This window comes from Dermochelys coriacea, chromosome 8 (genome assembly GCF_009764565.3).
Source record: "Dermochelys coriacea isolate rDerCor1 chromosome 8, rDerCor1.pri.v4, whole genome shotgun sequence".
In the NCBI taxonomy this organism is placed as follows: Eukaryota; Metazoa; Chordata; order Testudines; family Dermochelyidae; genus Dermochelys; species Dermochelys coriacea.
In genome coordinates this window covers 103,962,376-103,981,870 of record NC_050075.1, presented here as the reverse complement: position 1 = coordinate 103,981,870, position 19,495 = coordinate 103,962,376, and the positions used below count along the sequence as shown (strand labels likewise).

General features: G+C 55.3%; 1 protein-coding gene across 1 annotated transcript; it reads left to right on the top strand.

The window, feature by feature from the left end:
• Positions 1–2,111: 2,111 nt before the first annotated feature.
• LURAP1 (leucine rich adaptor protein 1) lies at positions 2,112–19,046 on the top strand. Its single transcript, XM_038411985.2, has 2 exons — positions 2,112–2,663; positions 14,287–19,046. Exons 1-2 carry the CDS (start codon positions 2,469–2,471, stop codon positions 15,022–15,024), a joined length of 933 nt encoding a protein of 310 aa, XP_038267913.1. The 5' UTR covers positions 2,112–2,468; the 3' UTR covers positions 15,025–19,046.
• Positions 19,047–19,495: the final 449 nt, after the last annotated feature.

Genomic DNA, 19,495 nt, shown 5'->3' with positions numbered 1-19,495 from the left:
TGACACTGAATTTCAGTGTGTTATTCTGTGGTGGATGCTTATCAGCGTGTACCAACTCAGTGTAGGACAGGAGAGGTGAGGAACCTACGAACGGCAGGGGGAATATTAGCCTGGCAGAATCAATATGATGCTTAGAGAGCATGGCAATGGGTGCCTTAGAAATACCCTTTGAGCTTTTGAATGGGATTAGCTGTCTGGAATTTGGCACAGGCAACTAGCACCCCTTACTGTTTGGAAAAGCATCACCAGCCAGATGGAAAGAGCCTCTATCTGTCCAATCTATGCTATTTCATAGATTCATTCATTGACTTTAAGACGAGAAGGACCATTGTGACTATCTATGCTGACCTCCTGTATAAGTCAGGCCAGAGAACTTCATCCAGCGATTGTAGCATCAAGACCAAAACTTTTGATTGAGCTAGAGCATGTATTTTAGCAAGACACGTGGTCTTGATGTAAAGATCTGAAGGGATGAAGCATCCAGTACACCCCTAGGTGAGTTGTTTCAGTGGTCAATTACCCTCCCTGTTAATAATTATTGCCAATTATTTGTCTAGCTTCAGTTTCCAGCCATTGGATTGTCTAATGCCTTTTTCTGCTAGATAGAGGGAGTGTCTCCTCTCAGAAATCTCTTCCCCATATTGTTTTTTCAAGGGATCTATCACAACTGCCTAGCACCAAAGCATGTCCCAGGGGGTTCAATGCACGTCAGGCCATTTTTTGCCTTTTCTATTCTGTTTGGAGTTTTATTTTCTGTCTCCTCCTGGAATCCTGTGAGCGGCAACAACATTGTCTGGGAAAAGCCTCATCCAAAATGTGGGATCTGGACACCATCTGATCGCCTATGGTGAGACTTTCCAAACCTGGAGTTCCAACACTAAGACAGGGATTTCTACACTCTACCCCAGTTCCGACACTGGTTTCCAGGGCAACCTTGGGCAAGGCACTTAAATCACCATGGATTTATCCTTACAACACCCCTGTGCCTTAGGGAAGTGCAATTATCCCCACTGTGCAGTGCGAACCGGGAGAACCAGGAGAGACTAAGGCCCAGCTCTTCAAATCAATGGAAGTTAGGAGCCTACATACCTTGGACCTTAAGTCAGGCCAGGCATGTAAGGACTGCTACTGGTAAACATAACCCAGCACAATCTGCCATGCGTCAGGCACAGGGTGACTAAACCAGGAACCCCACCGCTCACCATGTGTGGGGCATGCCAGCTCCCCACTGGAATGAACAACAACATCCACAAAGACATAACTCCAGCCAGTTCTTGGTTGAACAAAGGCTGGGGAGAAAACCCAGATCCAAATCTGCTGCAGAGAAAGCTTTGCCCTCTCCTGCAGTTGTGCTGGCTTCCAAATGGAACCCTTGGTACTGCCAAGGGGGGGCTTTATGTCCTAAGGCAAGCCTCTGTCTCTCTTTTCCCCCACCTAGGTGTATGTGCTGAAAGTTCAGGAATGACCATCCGTCGCCTTCTTCAAACTGGAGACACTGCAGCACGACATAGTAACAGTGGTGCAGTGGCACTCACACCATTGCCTTTTGAGACAGACAGCTGCCAGCCCAATACCTGCGAGGACCTGGGCCTAGAGAGCTTGCTTAGGTCACCCAGGAAGCTGGTGATAGAACAGGGACTTGAACCCAGGGCTGCCAAGCGCTAGGCTAATGCCCTGCCCATTGGCCCAGCCTTCCTCTGGCTGGCAAACAGGGGTACTGGGACAACTGGCATAGTGGGGGTGCCGAGAGCCACTGAACCCAATTGTAAACTCTGTAGATGATGGAAACCACTTCAAGCCAGGGGGTGCGGCAGCCCCCCTAGTTCCAGCCCCTAGGCCCGCAAATACCCCCAAGGGGCCGGCTAACGTTTCCCTCCCCCGCTGGGGCTAACATACCTGCGAAGCCTTCCCAGTCCCGGGGATGGAAGCCAAAAAAGAGGTGCCGGCTCTGAGGTGCCCCCATCCTTTAGCGTCTCCCCCATCCCCCCGTTGCCTGCGGCGCCAAGGATTGGTCCGCCTCGGGCTCCGCACCGCCCCCGTCTTTTCGCTTGCTCTCCACTCGGAGAAATAAGGCAGCTGCGCCTGCACACGGGGCCTTACGGCCGCGGGCGGCTGGCGAGCGGCGTCTCCGCAGCGGCCGGGCGGGTCGCAGTCGGGCAGGTGGAAGAGGCGAGGCCGGGGCTGGATCCGCCGGGGCGGGGGGTCGCGGGCGCCCCGGGAGCTGCCTGGAGCGGGGGGCCCGGCTGCAGGGCCCCCCTCCTGCCTTTGCACCCCCCAGTGGGGATCCTGCGTGGGGCTGATGCTGCATTAAAGCCTCCCCAGCCGTCGGGGGGCAGGAGCTGGGGGGAGCCCCGCCGGGGTCCCGGGCTCGCCCCCCGGGTGCGATGCGGGGCGCCCGGGGGCAGCTGGCGGCGTTGCGGGGGCTGCCCCCCTGCTGAGCCCGGGGACGGGGGCTCCCCGCGTGCGGGATGGAGGGGCCGGGCTGCGGGGAGCCGCTGCCCCCCGACCTGAAGGAGCTGGAGAGCAAGGTGGGGCGGCGGGCCCCCGAGGGGCTGGTGCGCTGGCTGCGGGAGGACCCGGCCGCCGCGCTGCTCGGGGAGAGCCCGGCCCGGGGGCAGCGCCGGGGGCTGGCGGGGAAGATCAAGGCGCTGAAGCTGGAACTGGTGAGTGTGACCGGCCCTCTCTGGGTCCTGCCTGGCCTGCCCCCAACTCCCCCCCCATCCCCTCGGACCCCAATCTCCCTCCCCATTTCGCCCTATCTGCCCCTCGTATCTTCCCTCCACCTCTAGGGGGCCCCAGCCCCCAACTGCCCCCATCTCTTCTCCCCACTCCCTGGGGTGCTAACCTCCCCTCCCATCCCCCTACCAGTCCCCCATCCCCTGGGGACCCAATCTTCCCCCCCATTCCCCACCACCTGCCTCCTGGGGCTACAGCCCCCCATATCCTGGGGTCTAAATGTCCCTTCCCATCTCCCTCCTCCCCTGCCCCTTAGGGCTACACTGTCCCCTTTTCCCTTCTCTACCCTTCCCCTTTGGGGCCACAGCCCCCCCACCTCCTCCCTGGGGCCACAAACCCTGTTTCCCCCTGCTCTGCCCCTGGGGCCACAGCCTCCCCCTTATTCTGCCCCCAGGGGCCACTAACATTTCCCCCCATCTCCTCTTCTCTTCCCCCTGGGGCCACAACCCCCTCACTCCCCTTCTGCTTCTCAGCCCTCTGGGGCAATATCCTCCCCTCTTCTCTGCCCCATGGGAAATATGGGGACCATAATCCCACTGTCTGCCCCCTGAGGGGTGTGTGTGTGTGTGTGTGTGTCACTGATCTTCTACCATGCCCATCACCAGGGTGCCTAGGCCCTTCTCCCCTCTAGACTCTAGAGGGTCAGTGGGAAGGTTGGTTAGGGTGGGAGATAATCTGGTTCTGAGCTCGGAGCCTGGGGACGTTAGAGGAGATGCCAGACCCAGGCTGGAGTTCCCAGCTCCCTGGTGTAATTCTCTGCTCTTGGCTTAGTTGCAGGCCCAGAGAGGCAGAATGAGGTCAGGTGTTGTTACCCAGCCTGAGCTGTTCACTTTCCGCTGGCCTTATGGGCGCTGGGCGCCTCTCGGGATCAGGCTCCCCCTCTCAAGCTAGACTAGCGCCTTCTGGTGTCTGGATGGAAACACCAACTACTCTGACTAGAAAGAAAAGGAGGACTTGTGGCACCTTAGAGACTAACAAATTTATTTGAGCATAAGCTTTCGTGAGCTACAGTTCACTTCATCGGATGCATTCGGTGGAAAAAACGCTAACACAGCTGCTACTCTGAAACCTATTACTCTGACTAGCTGAGCCATGGATGATGTGAGCACAGGTAGGAGCTGCCTTTCCTAAGGGGATCAGTACACAGCAGCAGCTTATAGAATCATAGAATATCAGGGAGATCATCTAGTCCAAGCCCCTGCTTAAAGCAGGGCCAATCCCCAATGTTTGCCCCAATCCCTAAATAGCCCCCTCAAAGATTGAACTCACAACCCTGGGTTTAGCAGGCCAATGATCAAACCAATGAGCTATCCCTCCCCAGGGCCCAGGAACCTGCCTGTCCACTAGCACCAGCTCCTGTTTTTGCGTAAGGCTTGTGGGGCATTTTGATTTGATTGGTACATTGGTAACTGAACACTTTAATTGATTTGGGGGAGAGTGGCTGCAAGAGCAAAAAAATTTAAAGGGGCCTCTAAATAGATATTACTGCTCTCCTTGTCATTTAAAAACTTATCCTCCGGAAAGGAGCAAAGTCTTGTGGCTAAACCACAGGGTTGGGATTCAGGAGACCTGGATTACTTTCCTGGCTCTTTCACTGAATTTCTTGGACAAGTCTCTTCATCTCTTTCTGTGCCTCAGTTTTCCCACCTGCAACTCCGACCCGTGGCTCGTGTTAAAGCAGAGGATTTGTGGGCTCTGTTGCCGGCTTTGCTGCTTGCTAATTGTTCAGGCACAAGTCTCTCATCTTGCCTGTGACTCAATTTCCCCTGCTATAATGTGGTTGTAGTCACATTCCCCTACCTCATAGCGGGCTTGGGTGGAGCTCCTTTTGGCTCATGAGTGTAAAGTGCTTTGAGATCCTCAAAGACAAGAGGGCACAGAAGAGCAAAATATTATTATCCAGCCAAACCTTGGTATGCAGGTTTTTCTTCCCAAAAGAACAGTCAAGACTGACTCATCTTTAAAATGTCGTTATGGACAGAGAAGGAGGCTAGCGGAAATAACCTTTCTCCTTCTGCATATCGGTTGCTTTTTTGAGACACTTCTTTTTGCTGTCGATGATAGATGTTCTCACCCTACTTACCTCTGGGAAGGGGCAGCTGGCCTCTGTTCTACCTCCTGCATTGTCAGCTGTGTTCTGCGCACAGAACCCTAACACTGCAAAAGGCAGTAAGGAAACAGCTGGCCACAGCAGCTGGCGAGTGACTCCCAGCACGGCTGCAGGATGACTTAGGAGACAGCGTAGTTACTGTAGTCGGTTGAAACGGCAGCAGGAGCTTAGAGGGGGGAGAGTGAATGATCCACTTTGGGTGCAGTGAACTGGCCAATTTCCAACCCCTTTACTCTAGTGGAAGTTCTTTAATGATTACAAGGGGTTAGGCCCTCAGGTTTGTCTCTCATTGGAAAGACGCTACTTCCAACAATGCACTGACCCCAACCGCCGTGCAAGAGCATCAGCCCATCACTCGCATAGAAGGGAAAATAGTCACCACCACTCCCTGCAACATCCATAGAAGTCTCCCTTCCAAAGTACTAACCCTGGGTTTTAAATGTGCTGCCTGAGAGAAAATACTCTTGTTGTAAGATGTCTGGCTGCTGCTCTCCACCCCAGAAGCAGCTGCATGTGAGTGGAGTTTTATGGCCCCAGGTTTCTGACATGCATTGTGATAACAGCTATGTATGTTTAGTATATTAGCAGATGCGATCTGGAACCAGAAACCTGAATTTGAAACCTCTCCCCTTCATTGATCTCTGGGGAAACTTGGGATTTGGATCCAAAAGGGCCCAAGCGCTAATGATCAGGATTAAACATTCCCCCAAATGGCCTCCAACCCAAACTCCTCGTACCTGTGCTAGCACATGAAAACTAAAAAGAAACCCTCAGGGGAAAATGTACAATATCCTTTCAGCTTTAAAAATCTAAGGTATTAGTAACGTGGGAGGATTTTTATGTAGCAGGCCAAATTCCTCCCTGCTGTACCAAGGAATGCTTAGGGCCTGTTTTGTTGTATCTTGACTGATTCTCTTTCACATGCCACGTTGGGTGGACAGGCAGCCTGCTGCGGCTTTGAGAGAGCCGGGACTCTGAGTCAATAAATCTTGCCTTGCCATTATGCTGGGAAGAAACCGCCACCCTGGCTCACCCAGACGCTAAACTCCCTGTACATCAGCCCCCGCTCTCCACTTCTTGTTAAAGTTGCAACCAAAGCGGGGAGTTTGAAATGGGGTAGGAGGGTTGGGGGGGAGGCAGTTGGGCCAACATGCTTAGCAGTGGAGAGCCCTCCTTGCCTTGGCAGCAGCTAACGGGAATTAAGGTATCATTTAAACATCCTTGTGGGTAGAGAGACCAAGCACTGAATATGCTGCATGGACTGACCTATCCCACCGCCCTGGTGACTGAGGGCAGGGGCGCTTCTGGGTCTGCACAGTGCCTACCACAATAGGATCTTGAGTGCAAGACTAGGGATCTTAAGCACTAGGGGAACACCAGCATATTTTCACCTTTCACGCCTTTGTTATATTTGACTGGGTTCATGGTGCTGGTTGCATCTGCTCTGAACCGCTTTTAGCCTTCTGCTCAAAATGCATGCCCATTTAGCCTCCTTTCCCTGCCACTGACAGGGTGCATGGCTGGTGATAGTGACAAAGTACCTCCAACCGCAGGGAAAGCTAGCTCAACTTGCTTCAAACCACTGGTTCCTCTTAAAGAGGCACCATCAACAAAAGCCCAGCTATGTTTACAAACTAATTTCCTCATCTGTGTTGCTGACAGCGCCTTGGATCATGAGAATGGAGATCTATTAAAAACCTATTTTTCACCATTGCTGCTGTTTACCAACTGGTCAGTTTCACATTTCATTTCCAATTAGTTTCATTGCCTGTTTCTCATGCATAAACACAGTGGGATTCTGGCTACCTTTGGTACTTATCGAGCTCACCATTGCTGCAGGATCTAGCTTTTCACCTAGCTTCACTGCCCCCCTGTAAGGTAGGGCAATTGTTATACCTATTATACAGGTAGGATACTGAGACACAGGGAGAGGAAATGAATCTGGAGTAAAGCAGGGAATTGGTTTATAGCTCTGCCTTGTAATTTTTTATTCTGCCTGATATAACTGTGGCTGTTCAGATCCATATAAGGGTCAACTCCCTTCTGAATCTGCTGAGATCCACTCTATGCATACTCGGTTTTCCCAAACTCTTTAATCTGTTCAGTTTGATTTCTTCGCTGCATGGATCATGTCACAGCAAAATCACAGACCAAAACGTCATTAGATTGATGAATTCCCAGAGGGGAGGGTGTTTAAAGGAGCCACCGATACCTGACAGCTGATGTTCAAAAGCATTCTGCCCTACTTAGAAATAATCCCGTGGGGGATGTTTTACTTCACCTGGTTGTTAGAGACCAAAGCTGGGCTGAGAAGGGAGCTGGGATAGGGTGAAGATTCAGGGGCCAGGGCGAAGAATCAGCATGCTCGTGTTTGGAACCCATGGCAAAGGGATCTAGCCTGCTGTGCTCGGCAATGCTGAATGCTGGGCATCTTGGCAGATCAACTAGCGCCTGGCATTTTTTCAAGTTAAAATCCCAGCTGTCTCTTAATCCAAACTGTATTGAATCTGGTGCTTGGTCCAAACTGGAACGGCACGTTCTAAGACGGGGTTTCATTTAGTCCCAAACCCTGCCACCACACTCCTCCACTTCGGGGAAGATTGGTGTTGATCTTCAGCATCTGACCCTTCCTCCCATGCCCTGATGAGCAGTGAAATAGTTAGCAATGTTGACATGTAAATGACTAGCATTTCACACCTCTGGGAGCCAGTGTGTCTGGGCTATCCGCGAACATCACTGCAGCGGTTACACTTGGCTCACATTGGAAGAGTGGTATTCACCACCATAGCAGCTAGAGACTCTGGGGAACAATAAAGAGGTCCATCTGTGCCCCTCCCCGCCTCTGCTAGCCCTCCATGCACCCCACATCTTGGAAATACTGCTGTATGACAGCAGTGGCTCTTTAAAGAACACCTGCTGTGGGTCTTTTAAAGGAAACAATAGGAGTCGGATGCAATGTGCTGGAGACCTGTGGAGAGGCCATTTGTTCTGTATTTTCCGGAGGCCTGTGAACACTTCCTGGACAATATTTCCTTACCCCTGATTCTTCCATCTGTTACTTCCCCTTGCTGAAGTCTGTCAAGACAGGCCCTTGGGATCAAGCACAAGCTCACTGATCAGTCATGCTGCCCCCTCCTCCACAACAGTGTGGAACGTGCAGCCCCAGGCCAGTCGTATTGAGTGCTCAAAGGAAACTCTAGCAGAACGTTTCCTACCGGATTCCCCTAGCCCCCCATTCTCCTCCTACCGGAGCTGAGGTGGACATGAGTAAGGTAGCAGCCATGTGGCTAAGCTCAGTCCAGGAGACTAGGGGGGTCGCTCTGTTGCCAGGATGCGACCACAGTTGGCTTGTGTGCAGGGGTTATGGTCCCAAGTGTGGGCATGAGAGTGCTGTTTTAGGCCACTCTTGTGGGGAGACAGTGAGAAATGAGCAGGGAAGGAGGATGGTAAATATGGAGTCAGCGGGTACCTCTATACTGCATAGAAAATCCACTATAGTGCCAAGTCTCGGAGCCCAGGTCAGTTGCAGGACTGGAGCTACCAGGCTCTAAAGAGCACTGCAGACATCTCGGCCTGGTCTCCGAAACCCGGCGAGGGGGAGGGTCTTGGAGCCCAGGTTCCAGCCCAAGCTGGGACGTCTACACTGCTATTTTTAGTCCTGCAGCCCCGTGAGCCCGAGTCAGTTGGACCGGGCTCTGAGACTCGGTGCCAGGGGATTTTCTTGCAGGGTAGACATGCCCAGAGATGAAAAAAGATGCATTAAGTCAGCAGTTCCCAAACTTGATTGGCTCAAGTCCCACTTGCTGAAATAATGGATGGTTGAAGGATGACATGCAAACATCTCCTTTTAGTGTCCATTTCTTTTAGGCCTCCATCGGGTTACCTTATTTAGGGACCCCAAGATCAGTATATTTTGAATTGGGCTGGTGGAGATGTATCTGGGGAGAAATGAGAAGAGAAGCGAGGTGGGCTGGGACAGGTGGGAGGGTTGGAGGACATGTGGCTTAGGGCTAGTTGGGAATTTTTTGACCCCACTTTTTTTTTGGATTTGTCAAAACCAAACCTTTTTGCAGGAATGTGCCAGTTTCGCGGAACCTTTCCTTGAGAAAGATTCCTTGGGGCCAGGGTGGCGTTTCTGGTCAAACCCCCACTGTAGCCTGCTAGCCAGTGCAGTCAGCTGGGATGTGGGCGAGCCAGGTTCAAGACCCAGCATGGCGAATATTTATACATACCAAGTGAAACGGCTTTGACAGGCGAGATTGAGAAAGGCCTACCCTGGAATCGCCAATAGCCTGATCCAGGACTCGCACAGCCCAGTGATTTCCCTGGGCACTGGCTATTCGGGGGTGGGTGCGGGGTCTCTTGCTGGGTTTTCAGGAAAACCTTTACAAGGGCTCCAGTTTGTGCCGATGGAGAATGGGAAACTTTTTGAAGCCCCAAAAGCTTTGAGATTGGGGAAAACCATTTCCCCTTCCCGCGATCTAATGAGGGCCGGGTCTGGCTGGAGAGCAGAGGGCTCTGGGGGTTGGGTGGGGGTGTGTGTGTGTCTGTGTAACGGAGTGGGGAGGGCTTAGGTGGGGAGTTTAGGCTAGAAGGGGGGGTGTTTTCCCCGGTCCCCAGGCAGCTTCAGCTCCAATTTCACCCTCATTCCAAGGCTGTAGGTTCCCAGTTCTCCCGGAAGCAGGGAGCCCTGGCAGTCCCACCGCAGCCCCGGGGAGCGGCTTTCCCACAGGTCTCCTGCCCCGGGCTCACAACTCCTTCCTCCGGGCCAAGGGATTCCCCAGCTTCCCTTTGTGCCACTGTGTAGTGATGCAGGCAGGCTTCCCCAGCCTGGTGCTCCCCTGCACTCATCATCCTCCACCTCAAGGTGCGCTTTCTGTCCTCCTGGGAGGACCCTACCTGCTGGGTTTTCTCCTGTTCCGGAGGTAGCTCCCAGATTAACACCTGACCCCATTGAGCACCGGTGTCCTTAAATGGGCCATATCGTGGAATAGGGCTGGCTGACCCCAGGCCCCACTCTCTTGGAAGGGGGACAGAGCATCCTGTGCCAGTGCACTGCTGCATTTGGGAAGCCCTGCATTAGCTCATCCACCCCGTCCCAGGGCGGGATTCTCCCTTGCAGCCTGTTCACCGAATCCCTGTGTGGCCTGGTTCCAATCGCTCCGATGATCATTAGCGTGCCTGAGCTGTCCAAGCAGCTGCCAAGGAGCCGGTCCCTGCCCCAAGGACCTTGCAATCTGAGGAGAAGCCGAGAGCCACCGGATGGATACGGGAAGGACCCGGCGACAGGGAAACCACTGCTAGCTGCAGTCCAGCACACCGCTCGCCTCACCTGTGACTAGCTTTTGATAAGCCGCTGAAAAAAGGAGGTTTTAGCCTGTGTGCTGGGGTTTCCACCCGTCCCTTTAGGGCAGCGGTTCACGGCCTAATTAGCACACAGCGGCCGCTCAGCTGTGTGCTCAAGAAAATTCAAAATTTTCCACTGGGATCTGAAAGGGGCTGGCTGAGTGGGAGATGGCGTCTGACAGCCTGCTGGAGTGCTCCTGCCAGCAGGGGGCGAGTGAGGGGGGCAAGGGAGTGGGTCTCTGGGCAGGTTGGGGGGGGTGCTCTGGGCAGTGAGGGGGTGGGGGGGTGAAACATAGGGGTTGGGGGGGGGTTCTGCAGCACCCCCAGGTTTTAGCCTGCCAGGCCCTGCACGGCAGGATGCGGAGTGTGGGTGCCTGGCCCTACATCACGGGGTGTGGTGTCCAGCCCCGCGCTGCTAGGTCTGGCTGCCTGGCTCTGGGGTGTGGACTCCGGCTGCCAGGCCCCCCGCCCAGGGCTCTGCTCCTGGCCCCACCCCATGGAGGGGTCTCTGGGTGGGGGGTGCTGGGCATAAGGGACTGAGGGGGGCTTTGCGGGGGGCGCTGTGGTTCTTAACCTGCAGCCCAGGTAACACAGTGGGGGCTGCGTAAGTGGCCCACAATGATAAATAGGTTGAGAACCACTGCGTTAGGGGTGCTAGGTCACAGTGGGAGGATTCATCCTTAGCTACAATTCCTCTCCTGCCTTAGCACTCGTGCCCCTCCGGGACGTGTCCAGCTTGGGTCAGTGCTCGGCCACACCCAGCACGATTTATCCTCCTAAGCCAGCCCTCCCCTGCCCCAGCCCTCTTCTAGGCTTTGCTTTACCCCCCCCTCCCTCCCCCTGCCCGGCTGTGGGTTTCCGGCCCACGCCGGGGAAGCAGAGCCCCGTTTGGCAGAGAGCGGGGTGAACGGCCAGGAATGTCTTGGCAGGACGGGATTTCTGTTAGCGAGCCAGATGTTGTAGCAATGGTTGATGCTGCAGCAGGCCTGGCCCCAGCCCTCAATTGGCCCGACTCAGCGATTCGAAGCACGGCCTTTCAAATAGCAGGGCGCGCCCTCCCCCAGCCCCCACCCCACCCATGTCACATCCTCTGGGTCGTACCCTGCTCCCCCCCCCCAGTCTCCCTCCCGTATGCTGTTGGAAGTTTAAGGACCTAGTTAAAATGTCATCCCCCCCCCCAGAGCAGGGCTGTCCCCTCCAGCAGGGGGCAGCAGGGATGGACAGACAGACACCCTCGCCCCCCCCCACACAGCAGGGCTATCCCCTCTAGCGGGGGTGGGAGGGGTGTAGAGATAGACATCCCCCCCCACAGCTGGGTTGTCCCCTCCAGCAGGGAGCCGTAGGGACGGACAGGCAGAGACCCCACACCACACACACAGCAGGGCTGTCTCCTCCAGCGGGGGGTGGGAGCAGGGTAGAGACACATGGACCCCCCCCACCACACACACACAGCAGGGCTGTCTCCTCCAGCGGGGGGTGGGAGCAGGGTAGAGACACATGGACCCCCCCCACCACACACACACACAGCAGGGCTGTCTCCTCCAGTGGGGGGTGGGAGGGGGGTAGAGACAGACACACAGACCCTTCCCCCCGCACAACACACACGCAGCAGGGCTGTCTCCTCCAGTGGGGGGTGGGAGGGGTGTAGAGACAGACAGACCCCGCCCCACACATACACAGCAGGGCTGTCCCCTGCTTAGGGACGGACACGCATGCCTGTGCCCCCCACCCGCGGCTTGGAGGAAGCTATTCCTGGTGTTACATTACAGCCTAGTTGCACCAGCCAAGACCAGGGAAGTGACCAAAGCATCCCGAGGGTGAGGACAGGAGGTAAAGAGAGCTAATAAGCTGATGCGGGGGAGCTATAGGCAGATAAAGGCCTCAACCCGTGGAGGGTTAACACCCCCATGCCCGAGTGGGAAATGCCAGGGGACTCTTAGGATGGCTGCTGTTTGACATCTCTGCAAGGCAGGACGGTGCCGTCGTGCCAGGGTCTGGGCACGGAGGGATGGTGCCTGGGGTGTGCGTATGATCCCAGCACCCTCCTCTGCTAGAGGACTGGGGTCTCCGTTCGCTCAAGCATGGGAGCTTGTCTTCACTGGAGGATTAACCCAGGGGTCGCCTCTCGCCCCCTCCTGTCCACACAGCACATGCTGTGCCTGGGGTAGCTGGCCCCATGGAAGGGGGTGCTGCTTTCACCCGGGCTGCTCCCCAACAGAGAAGGGGCCGCTGTGGGAGATGCCTCCCCCCTGCCAAAGAGGGGGTTGGGCTGGGCCAGCGTTCCCAGTTCAATGGGCTGGACGTGTTCCGCGCGCGGAGCAGCAGGAGAATCAAGCCACGGGCCCCAAAACTGCAGCGGGTCCCATGTGCAGTTGTCTGCCGCCCATCCAACTCTCTCCATCTAGCTCCCGCGCTGGCCTCCGAGCGCCCCCTCCAGTCTGCGCATCCCCCCCGAAAGCCAGTCCGACGGCAGAGCCGGCCAGCTGGCTGCTGGGGCTGATCCAGATCTGGGTGGGGGCGGGAGGCAAGCAATCCCCCCAGCCCCCTTGCACACAGCTGTTTATCTGTCCGCTCCTGCAAGGCCTCCTCGCCGCCCGGCTCTTCTCTCGGAACCCAAAGGGCAGCTGACCGACCGTGCATTTATTTTCTGGTGTGTGACCACGTGGAGAGAGCCCACACTCCCCTCCCACGTGCCAAGCTACATCTTCCCCCGGCCCGTCACTCCACGCCCCGCTCCCAATTGAGATGTGGGGTGGCGTGAGTGGTTCGGGGGAGGCAGGAGCCTAGCGCGTCCGAGGGGAATTATGCTCTTGAGTCCAGCCAGGGTAACTCTGGAATGACTCCTCCTAATGCAGTTACGCCAGTGTCAGAAAGCCGAATTTGGCCCCAGGGTAGCGATTTGAGGAGCAGGAGGAGGCAGGGTGAGGCTGCCTTTTGGGATTGTGGGAGACAGGGCTTGAGCTCACTAGGCCCAGACCAGTGCTAACAGCCCTTCCTTGGTTGATCTCTGAGCCCACATCCAAAAGTATCTCCAAGGGCCCAGTTGTCTGTTACCCCATCCCCAGCATAAGCATAGGAATGGAGGCAGGAGGGTGGCTTTATGATCCCCTTGAGTTCCAATGTTCTCAGATCCTCCAGGGTAGGTTAGAATAGCCTTTGAGCTGCTCTACATTCTGCTCTGGGGGTATGAAAAGAACCGCTACAGCACTCCCCTTCCCGTCCCCCTCTTTCAGGGAGACCCCTCCGGTGTCAAAGCAGACTGCACTTGTCCAGGTGGGGCTCCCGCAGGCACCACTACCAGGGAGGCCAGAGGAAGTGGTGATTTGTAGAAACCTGTGGGGTTTGGCAAGGCTCCTGGGGGTTGCCAGTTCCAACAGGCTGGGCCCGTCTCCACACCGTCCTGCCAGCTCTGCTGGGGGCTGGAGCGGCCAAATTGCCTGTGGATTCGAGAGGAGCGGGCGGAGATAGATTTAGCGGCTCTGTGTATCTATGGCTCCCATCCCTGTCATATTTGAGTGCCTCCCAGCCCATGATGTATTTGTCCCCCTCCCAGCAGCCCTGTGAGGTAGGGCTATGCTGTTATCCCTTTTGTAGAGATGGAAAACTGAGGCACTGTAGGACTAAGTGGCTTTTGGTTGGCCATCTCTGACCATAAGCTATCAGGGGCAGGGACTGTCTTTCCTTGTGCCTTGCACAGCATGGAGGATACCCTCCACACGGGATCGATGCGAGGCCCGCCCCTCCTCGTGCTCACCCTGCCTGGACAGCTGTGTAGCCCCAGTCACGCGGCACCCGGCTCGTGGCAAGGTGAGAGGAGGAGTGGGCCCAGTGGACGGTAGCAGAGAAGGCCAGAAGAGGGGTCTGTGGGCCCCCACAAGGCTGGCACGTTGTCAATCCATGCCCTGCCACTGGAAGGGCTTTGGTGGCCCCTCTGTCTGTTCTGTTCTCTGCCAGGGGCACATCCCAGCCTCGCATCCTGAGGCCTGTAATACTTTGCTCTAATTCCAGAGTGTGGGGGTGAATCTCCCGGCGAGCGCCCTTGGGGAGACTCCAGGGTATAGGCTGACCCGTGTTCCCTTTGTCTCCCCACCCAGGCCTACCTGCGAGCCATCGACGTCAAGATCCTGCAGCAGCTGGTGGTGGTGAACGAGGGCATCGAGGCCGTGAAGTGGCTCCTGGAGGAGAAGGGGACCCTGACCAGCCACTGCAGCAGCTTGGCCAGCAGCCAGTACAGCTTGGTGGAGAGCCAGGAGACCTCGCGCCGGGGCAGCTGGACCAGCCTGCAGGACCCCAGTGAGAAGCTGGACAGCATCTCCGTTGGCAGCTACCTGGACACGCTGGCTGATGAGATGGACGAGTACTGCCATGGCGCCATGGAGCCTGTCCTGTCCTCCATGCCGGGCAGACCAAGCATCCCACCGGCCAGGCTGGAGCAGGACTGGTCCAGGAGCGACCCAGACTGGGGCCTGCCCAGTAAGCCAGGCAGCCCGCAGGACAAATGCAAAGCGGACCCAGAGTGGCTCCGGATGGACCATTCCTTGGCCCGGCCTGCCCAGGAGCAGAGCACCAGGGACTCAGCCAGAGCAACAAAGCAGCCCGCTGGCCCTCAGCCGCCCCAGGTGGCCAACGGCTTCTTGAGCAGACAGGCTCTTGCTTTGGAACCCAGTAAAGAGGCCAAGGGGGAGAGGCTGAGCAAGAGCAGCCCGGCCCGGACGGCCTGGAGGAACGGCCAAGCCGACTATGAGCCCTGCAAGCTCAAGGGCAAACTCCACCTGGAGTACGACGCCCACTGGCGCTGGGTGCAGTCGCAGGACGACGTGACCTTCTTGTAGCCTCTGGAACCCAGCTCGCGAGAGGCTGCGTGGAATCCTCCGCGCCCGCCTGGCCGATCCTCGCCCAGATGAGCACTCAGCGTACGGAGGGGGAGACCAAACTGGTTGCATTGGGCTTCCTCAAAATTCCCCGCGAGCTCCAGTGGGAACAGCCTGCGGAGCTCTCCACAGCGTCCCCCCCTTTGCAATGTGACGTTTCCCTCAGGGTTGGCGTGGGACCTGCGCGATGTCAGACCGTGGCGCTGCACAGCGGGAATTGGACTTCTCCTGAATCGCGAGGTCTCAAAGAGGGGTGATCACACTAGGGAGGTTACGGGAGGAGCAAGGCTGCACCTCCCATAAAGGCACTTCGGGCTCACCCCACTTTTATTAGTGCAGACGCTAGCGCAGGATAGAGAGCACTTCTCTGTTGGTTCGATCCTGCAGTCAGCCATCACCCTGGGTTTAAGGAGGGGAGGATGGTGGAGTGATTACAGCATGGGTCTTTTCCTGGCTCTGCCTCCGACTGGGACATTAGCCCCTTAACTTTGCCATGCCTTAATTTACCCTTCTGCAAAATGGGGCCAATACGCTACCTACCTGGCTGGAGCGGGTGTTTGTTGACATGCCAGTAGTTGACATGCCAGAAGGCAGATGGAGCTCGGCCCGGGGAGCATGGAGGTCCTGCAGACAGAGCCTGTTGGAGCAGGGCGTGTTAGCCCTTGGGGCATTGCAGTCTTTGCCATGCCTGGCGCTGGGATGTCACAGGCTGAGCATGACCTCGCTGGAGCATTGGGCCAGGACACTGGAGTGGTTGTAGAGAGGGAGCCCCGTGTTTCAACAACACATCCGGGTTGTTTCTAGAGCCTTTACATTTTCCTTTTCTACGCCTGCTTCCCTGCCCTGCTCCGCTCCTATCCTCACCGCCCCACTCCTGCCCCTTGAAACCAGGTGAGAGGGCTGGGGTGGCCTAAAGGGCCCCTAAAAGCCCCAGTTGCAGTCAGGTGGGGATTTCCCCAGAGGCAGGCACTGCAGAGAACAACCGTAGGGCTGCCCTCCGAGGACTTTGCTGCAAGCCCTGGCGCAGGGGGCATGCTGGGAGGGGGGCTCAGAGTGGAGTTTGGGGGTGGAGTCTAGGCGGTGCTGCAGACCATGGCACAGCCTGGGGAGGCTGCTGTAACTTAAACAGGCCCCCAGGGCTGCCTGTGTTATAGGGGCGCTAGACCAGCCCAAGATACGAATGCAGCCTGGCATATTGGGCTGCATGAGTAGAAGCATTACCAGCAGATGGAGGGAAGTGATTATTTCCCTCTATTCAGCACTGGTGAGTCCACATCAGGAGTATTGTGCCCAGTTTTGGGCCCCCCACTGCAGAAGAGATGTGGACAAATTAGAGTCCACAACGGAAATGATCAGGGGTCTGGGGCAGATGACTTACGAGGAGAGGCTGAGGGAACTGGGCTTTTTTAGTCTGCAGAAGAGAAGAGTGAGGGAGGATTTGATAGCAACCTTCAACTACCTGAAGGGGGGTTCCAAAGAGGATGGAGCTTGGCTGTTCTCAGTGGTGGCAGATGACCGAACAAGGAGCAAGGGTCTCAAGTTGCAGTGAGGGAGGTCTAGATTGGATATTAGGAAACACTATTTCACTAGGAGGGTGGTGAAGCACTGGAATGGGTTACCTAGGGCGGTGGTGGAATCTCCATCCTTAGAGGTTTTTAAGGCCCATCTTGACAAAGCCCTGGCTGGGATGATTTAGTTGGTGTTGGTCCTGCTTTGAGCAGGGGGTTGGACTAGATGACCTCCTGAGGTCTCTTCCAACCCTAATCTTCTATGATCAGGGTACAAAGGTGGCTTAAAAGTCTCGAGAACACCCCTCTAGGCGGCAGGTTCTCGGCAGCACCTCTTGGCAGAGCACAGAATACCCCCTGTGCGTATCAGGTCAGATCAAATTTGTAACTGCCCAGCCCCCAACCTTGCCCAGGGATCTGTAAATCCAGCTTCGCCTCCCATCCAGTCTGTCTGGCTCAGCTGAGTTGCACTGCAGACGCAAGCAGGTACAATTGAGGTGTTCGCCCTGGCATACCTGGAGGTAAAGACTGTGCAGCTGGACCTTAGCGAGATTATTCTGTGGCCTGCGCTGTGCAGGAGGTCGGACTAGATGATCAGAATGGTCCCATCTGACCTTAGTATCTATGAATCTATGAATCTATGTGAGCTGGAACACGATCTAGGTCATTCTTCCCGAGCTGGGGTGGGTTTATTCCAGGGATGAAAGCAGAAAAGTGATTAAAACTTTTTTGTCATTAAAATCAACCCATGCGAATCTGAAGCCACCCCAAGGAGCTGCCTTGTGCCATTTTTATGTGGGCATGTTCCATCGGAACTGCATTTTAAGCCAGTTTTCTTCATGTTTCCAAATGCCTCTCCATTTTGGGTAGAAGCTGAGCCTGGACATTGGTTGGCCTACAACTTTGCATTCCATCTTGAGATGGAAACCTGCCCCAGTCATAACCTAGGGGTGGATAACCAGGAGTTGGGTACCTAACAGCCTATACCTGCAAGGCAAATGGGGTGATAATTTAAAGGAGACATGAGACCATCTAACCCGCTGTAGGTGACTGTTTCAAGCTGTGACTGTTTCAAGCCCAACCCAACCATTGCTGCTCCCCTCTGGTGCAGACCGACACTGAACACCAAATCAATTGGCGAGGCAGAAAAACCCTCTGCCCGGTGTACCCACTCTTTGTTCTTCTCTTTCTGTGCTGAATGTGGCTTGGCTTGGGAGGTTCGTCCCAACGGTCTGAATCGCAGTCCGGAAGAACCCTGCAGGCCTGATTCCCTTTCCCTGATGCTGCTGCAAATCCAGAGCACTTCCACGGGAGGCAGTGTAAACATAAGTGTGCTGAAACTGGTTTGAAGTGGTTTCCATTATATCCAGTTTGGTTCAATGGCTCTCAGCACCCCACTATACAAATTGTTCCAGGCCCCCTGCAAGTGGGGGTAAGGGACGGGTAATCCCAGCAGTGTAAATTTCGGCAACTGGAGAAAAGGAAAAGCAGGTTCCGACATAGCATTTTCCCTTCCTTGACCCATGTAAGGGTGGCGGGATTGCTGAATGCACTCGAGACCTGCTTATGCTCAGCCCATGAATCTGTGAGAGCAATGGCTGCCTGCTGTCCTCATACCCCAGAAGCAGATAAAGTGGCAGTGCCCATATTGCACCCGGATTGCCAGGTTCCTAAGGCGCTCAGCCCGGGATGGCACCTCCTGAATGACTGGGAATTCTGACTCCTCTTCCATTGAGCCCTACAGGATTTGGCAGCTGCACCTTGGATATCGCTCTTAATATTCACTACCGAGCCCTGTCCTTCATTTATGGTGGTTTGGTTTTTTTGTGTGTGGTTAAAATGCATCTTCCCAGCGCAGCTGATCCACATCTCGCTTATTTCCCCACAGCAGCAAGGCTGGATCCTCAGGGCTGGGTTGTACATTGACTGGCCAAAAGCAGAACAAAACTGAAATTCATGAGAGAGGGATGGGCGACCGAAAGGCCACCTTGGTCTTGGGAAACCACAGTGACAAAACCCGGCAGTCCTGAAGCTTTCTGTATCGTATCCACAGGATCAGCACTGTGGCAGAGAAAAGACTGACTCCATAATGACCCATCCCAAGAGGCTGATGTCTGTCTCTGCCCTTCCCAGCCTCTCCTGGTTTGCTGCCATCCACAAACGTCACGTGTACACACAGCTACCTTCATTTCCCTTATAACCAGCGAAGCACCTGAAAGCAGTGGCTGCCCATTGCCGGGGAAGGGGGCACCCTGTTTTATTTATCGATGTTGTGCCAACTAATGCTTCCTTTGACATGTTGCATGTCAGCACATGGGCAACTCTGCTCTGATGGCTGGGTAGCTAGCCAGTACCTTGGGGGAGGGAGGAAACACAGGTCAGGATGCACTCCAGGAGCAGGGTTGGCCAATGCTGTTAATAAAACCACTGTCAATGTGAATAGCCTGCTTAATAAACAATAACCCTTCTAAAACAGGCACAAAATATGGCATGCTTTTCTTCATCTCCTCCTCAGAAAAGGGGGAGATTTTGACCCAGGAAGTTGAACAGCAGAAATTCCTAACACAGCAGCCAGGTTACACATGACATAGCAGCAGGGAAGGGATGCTGTTTCATCATTCTGTCCTCTGCATCCAGACATGATATGCACCATCCCTTAGCTGTGCTTACCTCCAGCGTCTAGGTATTTACACCGTGCTCATCACCATAATGACAGAGCACCGAAGCAACACCCACTCACCGTAACTCTTCCTTTCTCTCTGCATTCAGATATGCAAGTCTAGCTGGGTCCAGACTGGGAGCAATGTGTGGATCAGTTTACAGTGGGGGAGCCTTTGGTTTTGGGGGAACTTCCATTTGCCCATAAGTAACCAGGAAACGTACCATGATCGTTGACTGGAGTTGATCTAGTTGGAAGGCATTCT

Excerpts from the sequence above, each read along its gene's own strand:
- LURAP1 (XM_038411985.2), top strand. The coding sequence starts at position 2,469 with ATGGAGGGGCCGGGCTGCGGGGAGCCGCTGCCCCCCGACCTGAAGGAG. Across the intron at positions 2,664-14,286 it reads AGGCGCTGAAGCTGGAACTG|GCCTACCTGCGAGCCATCGA; the intron begins GTGAGTGTGACC and ends CTCCCCACCCAG.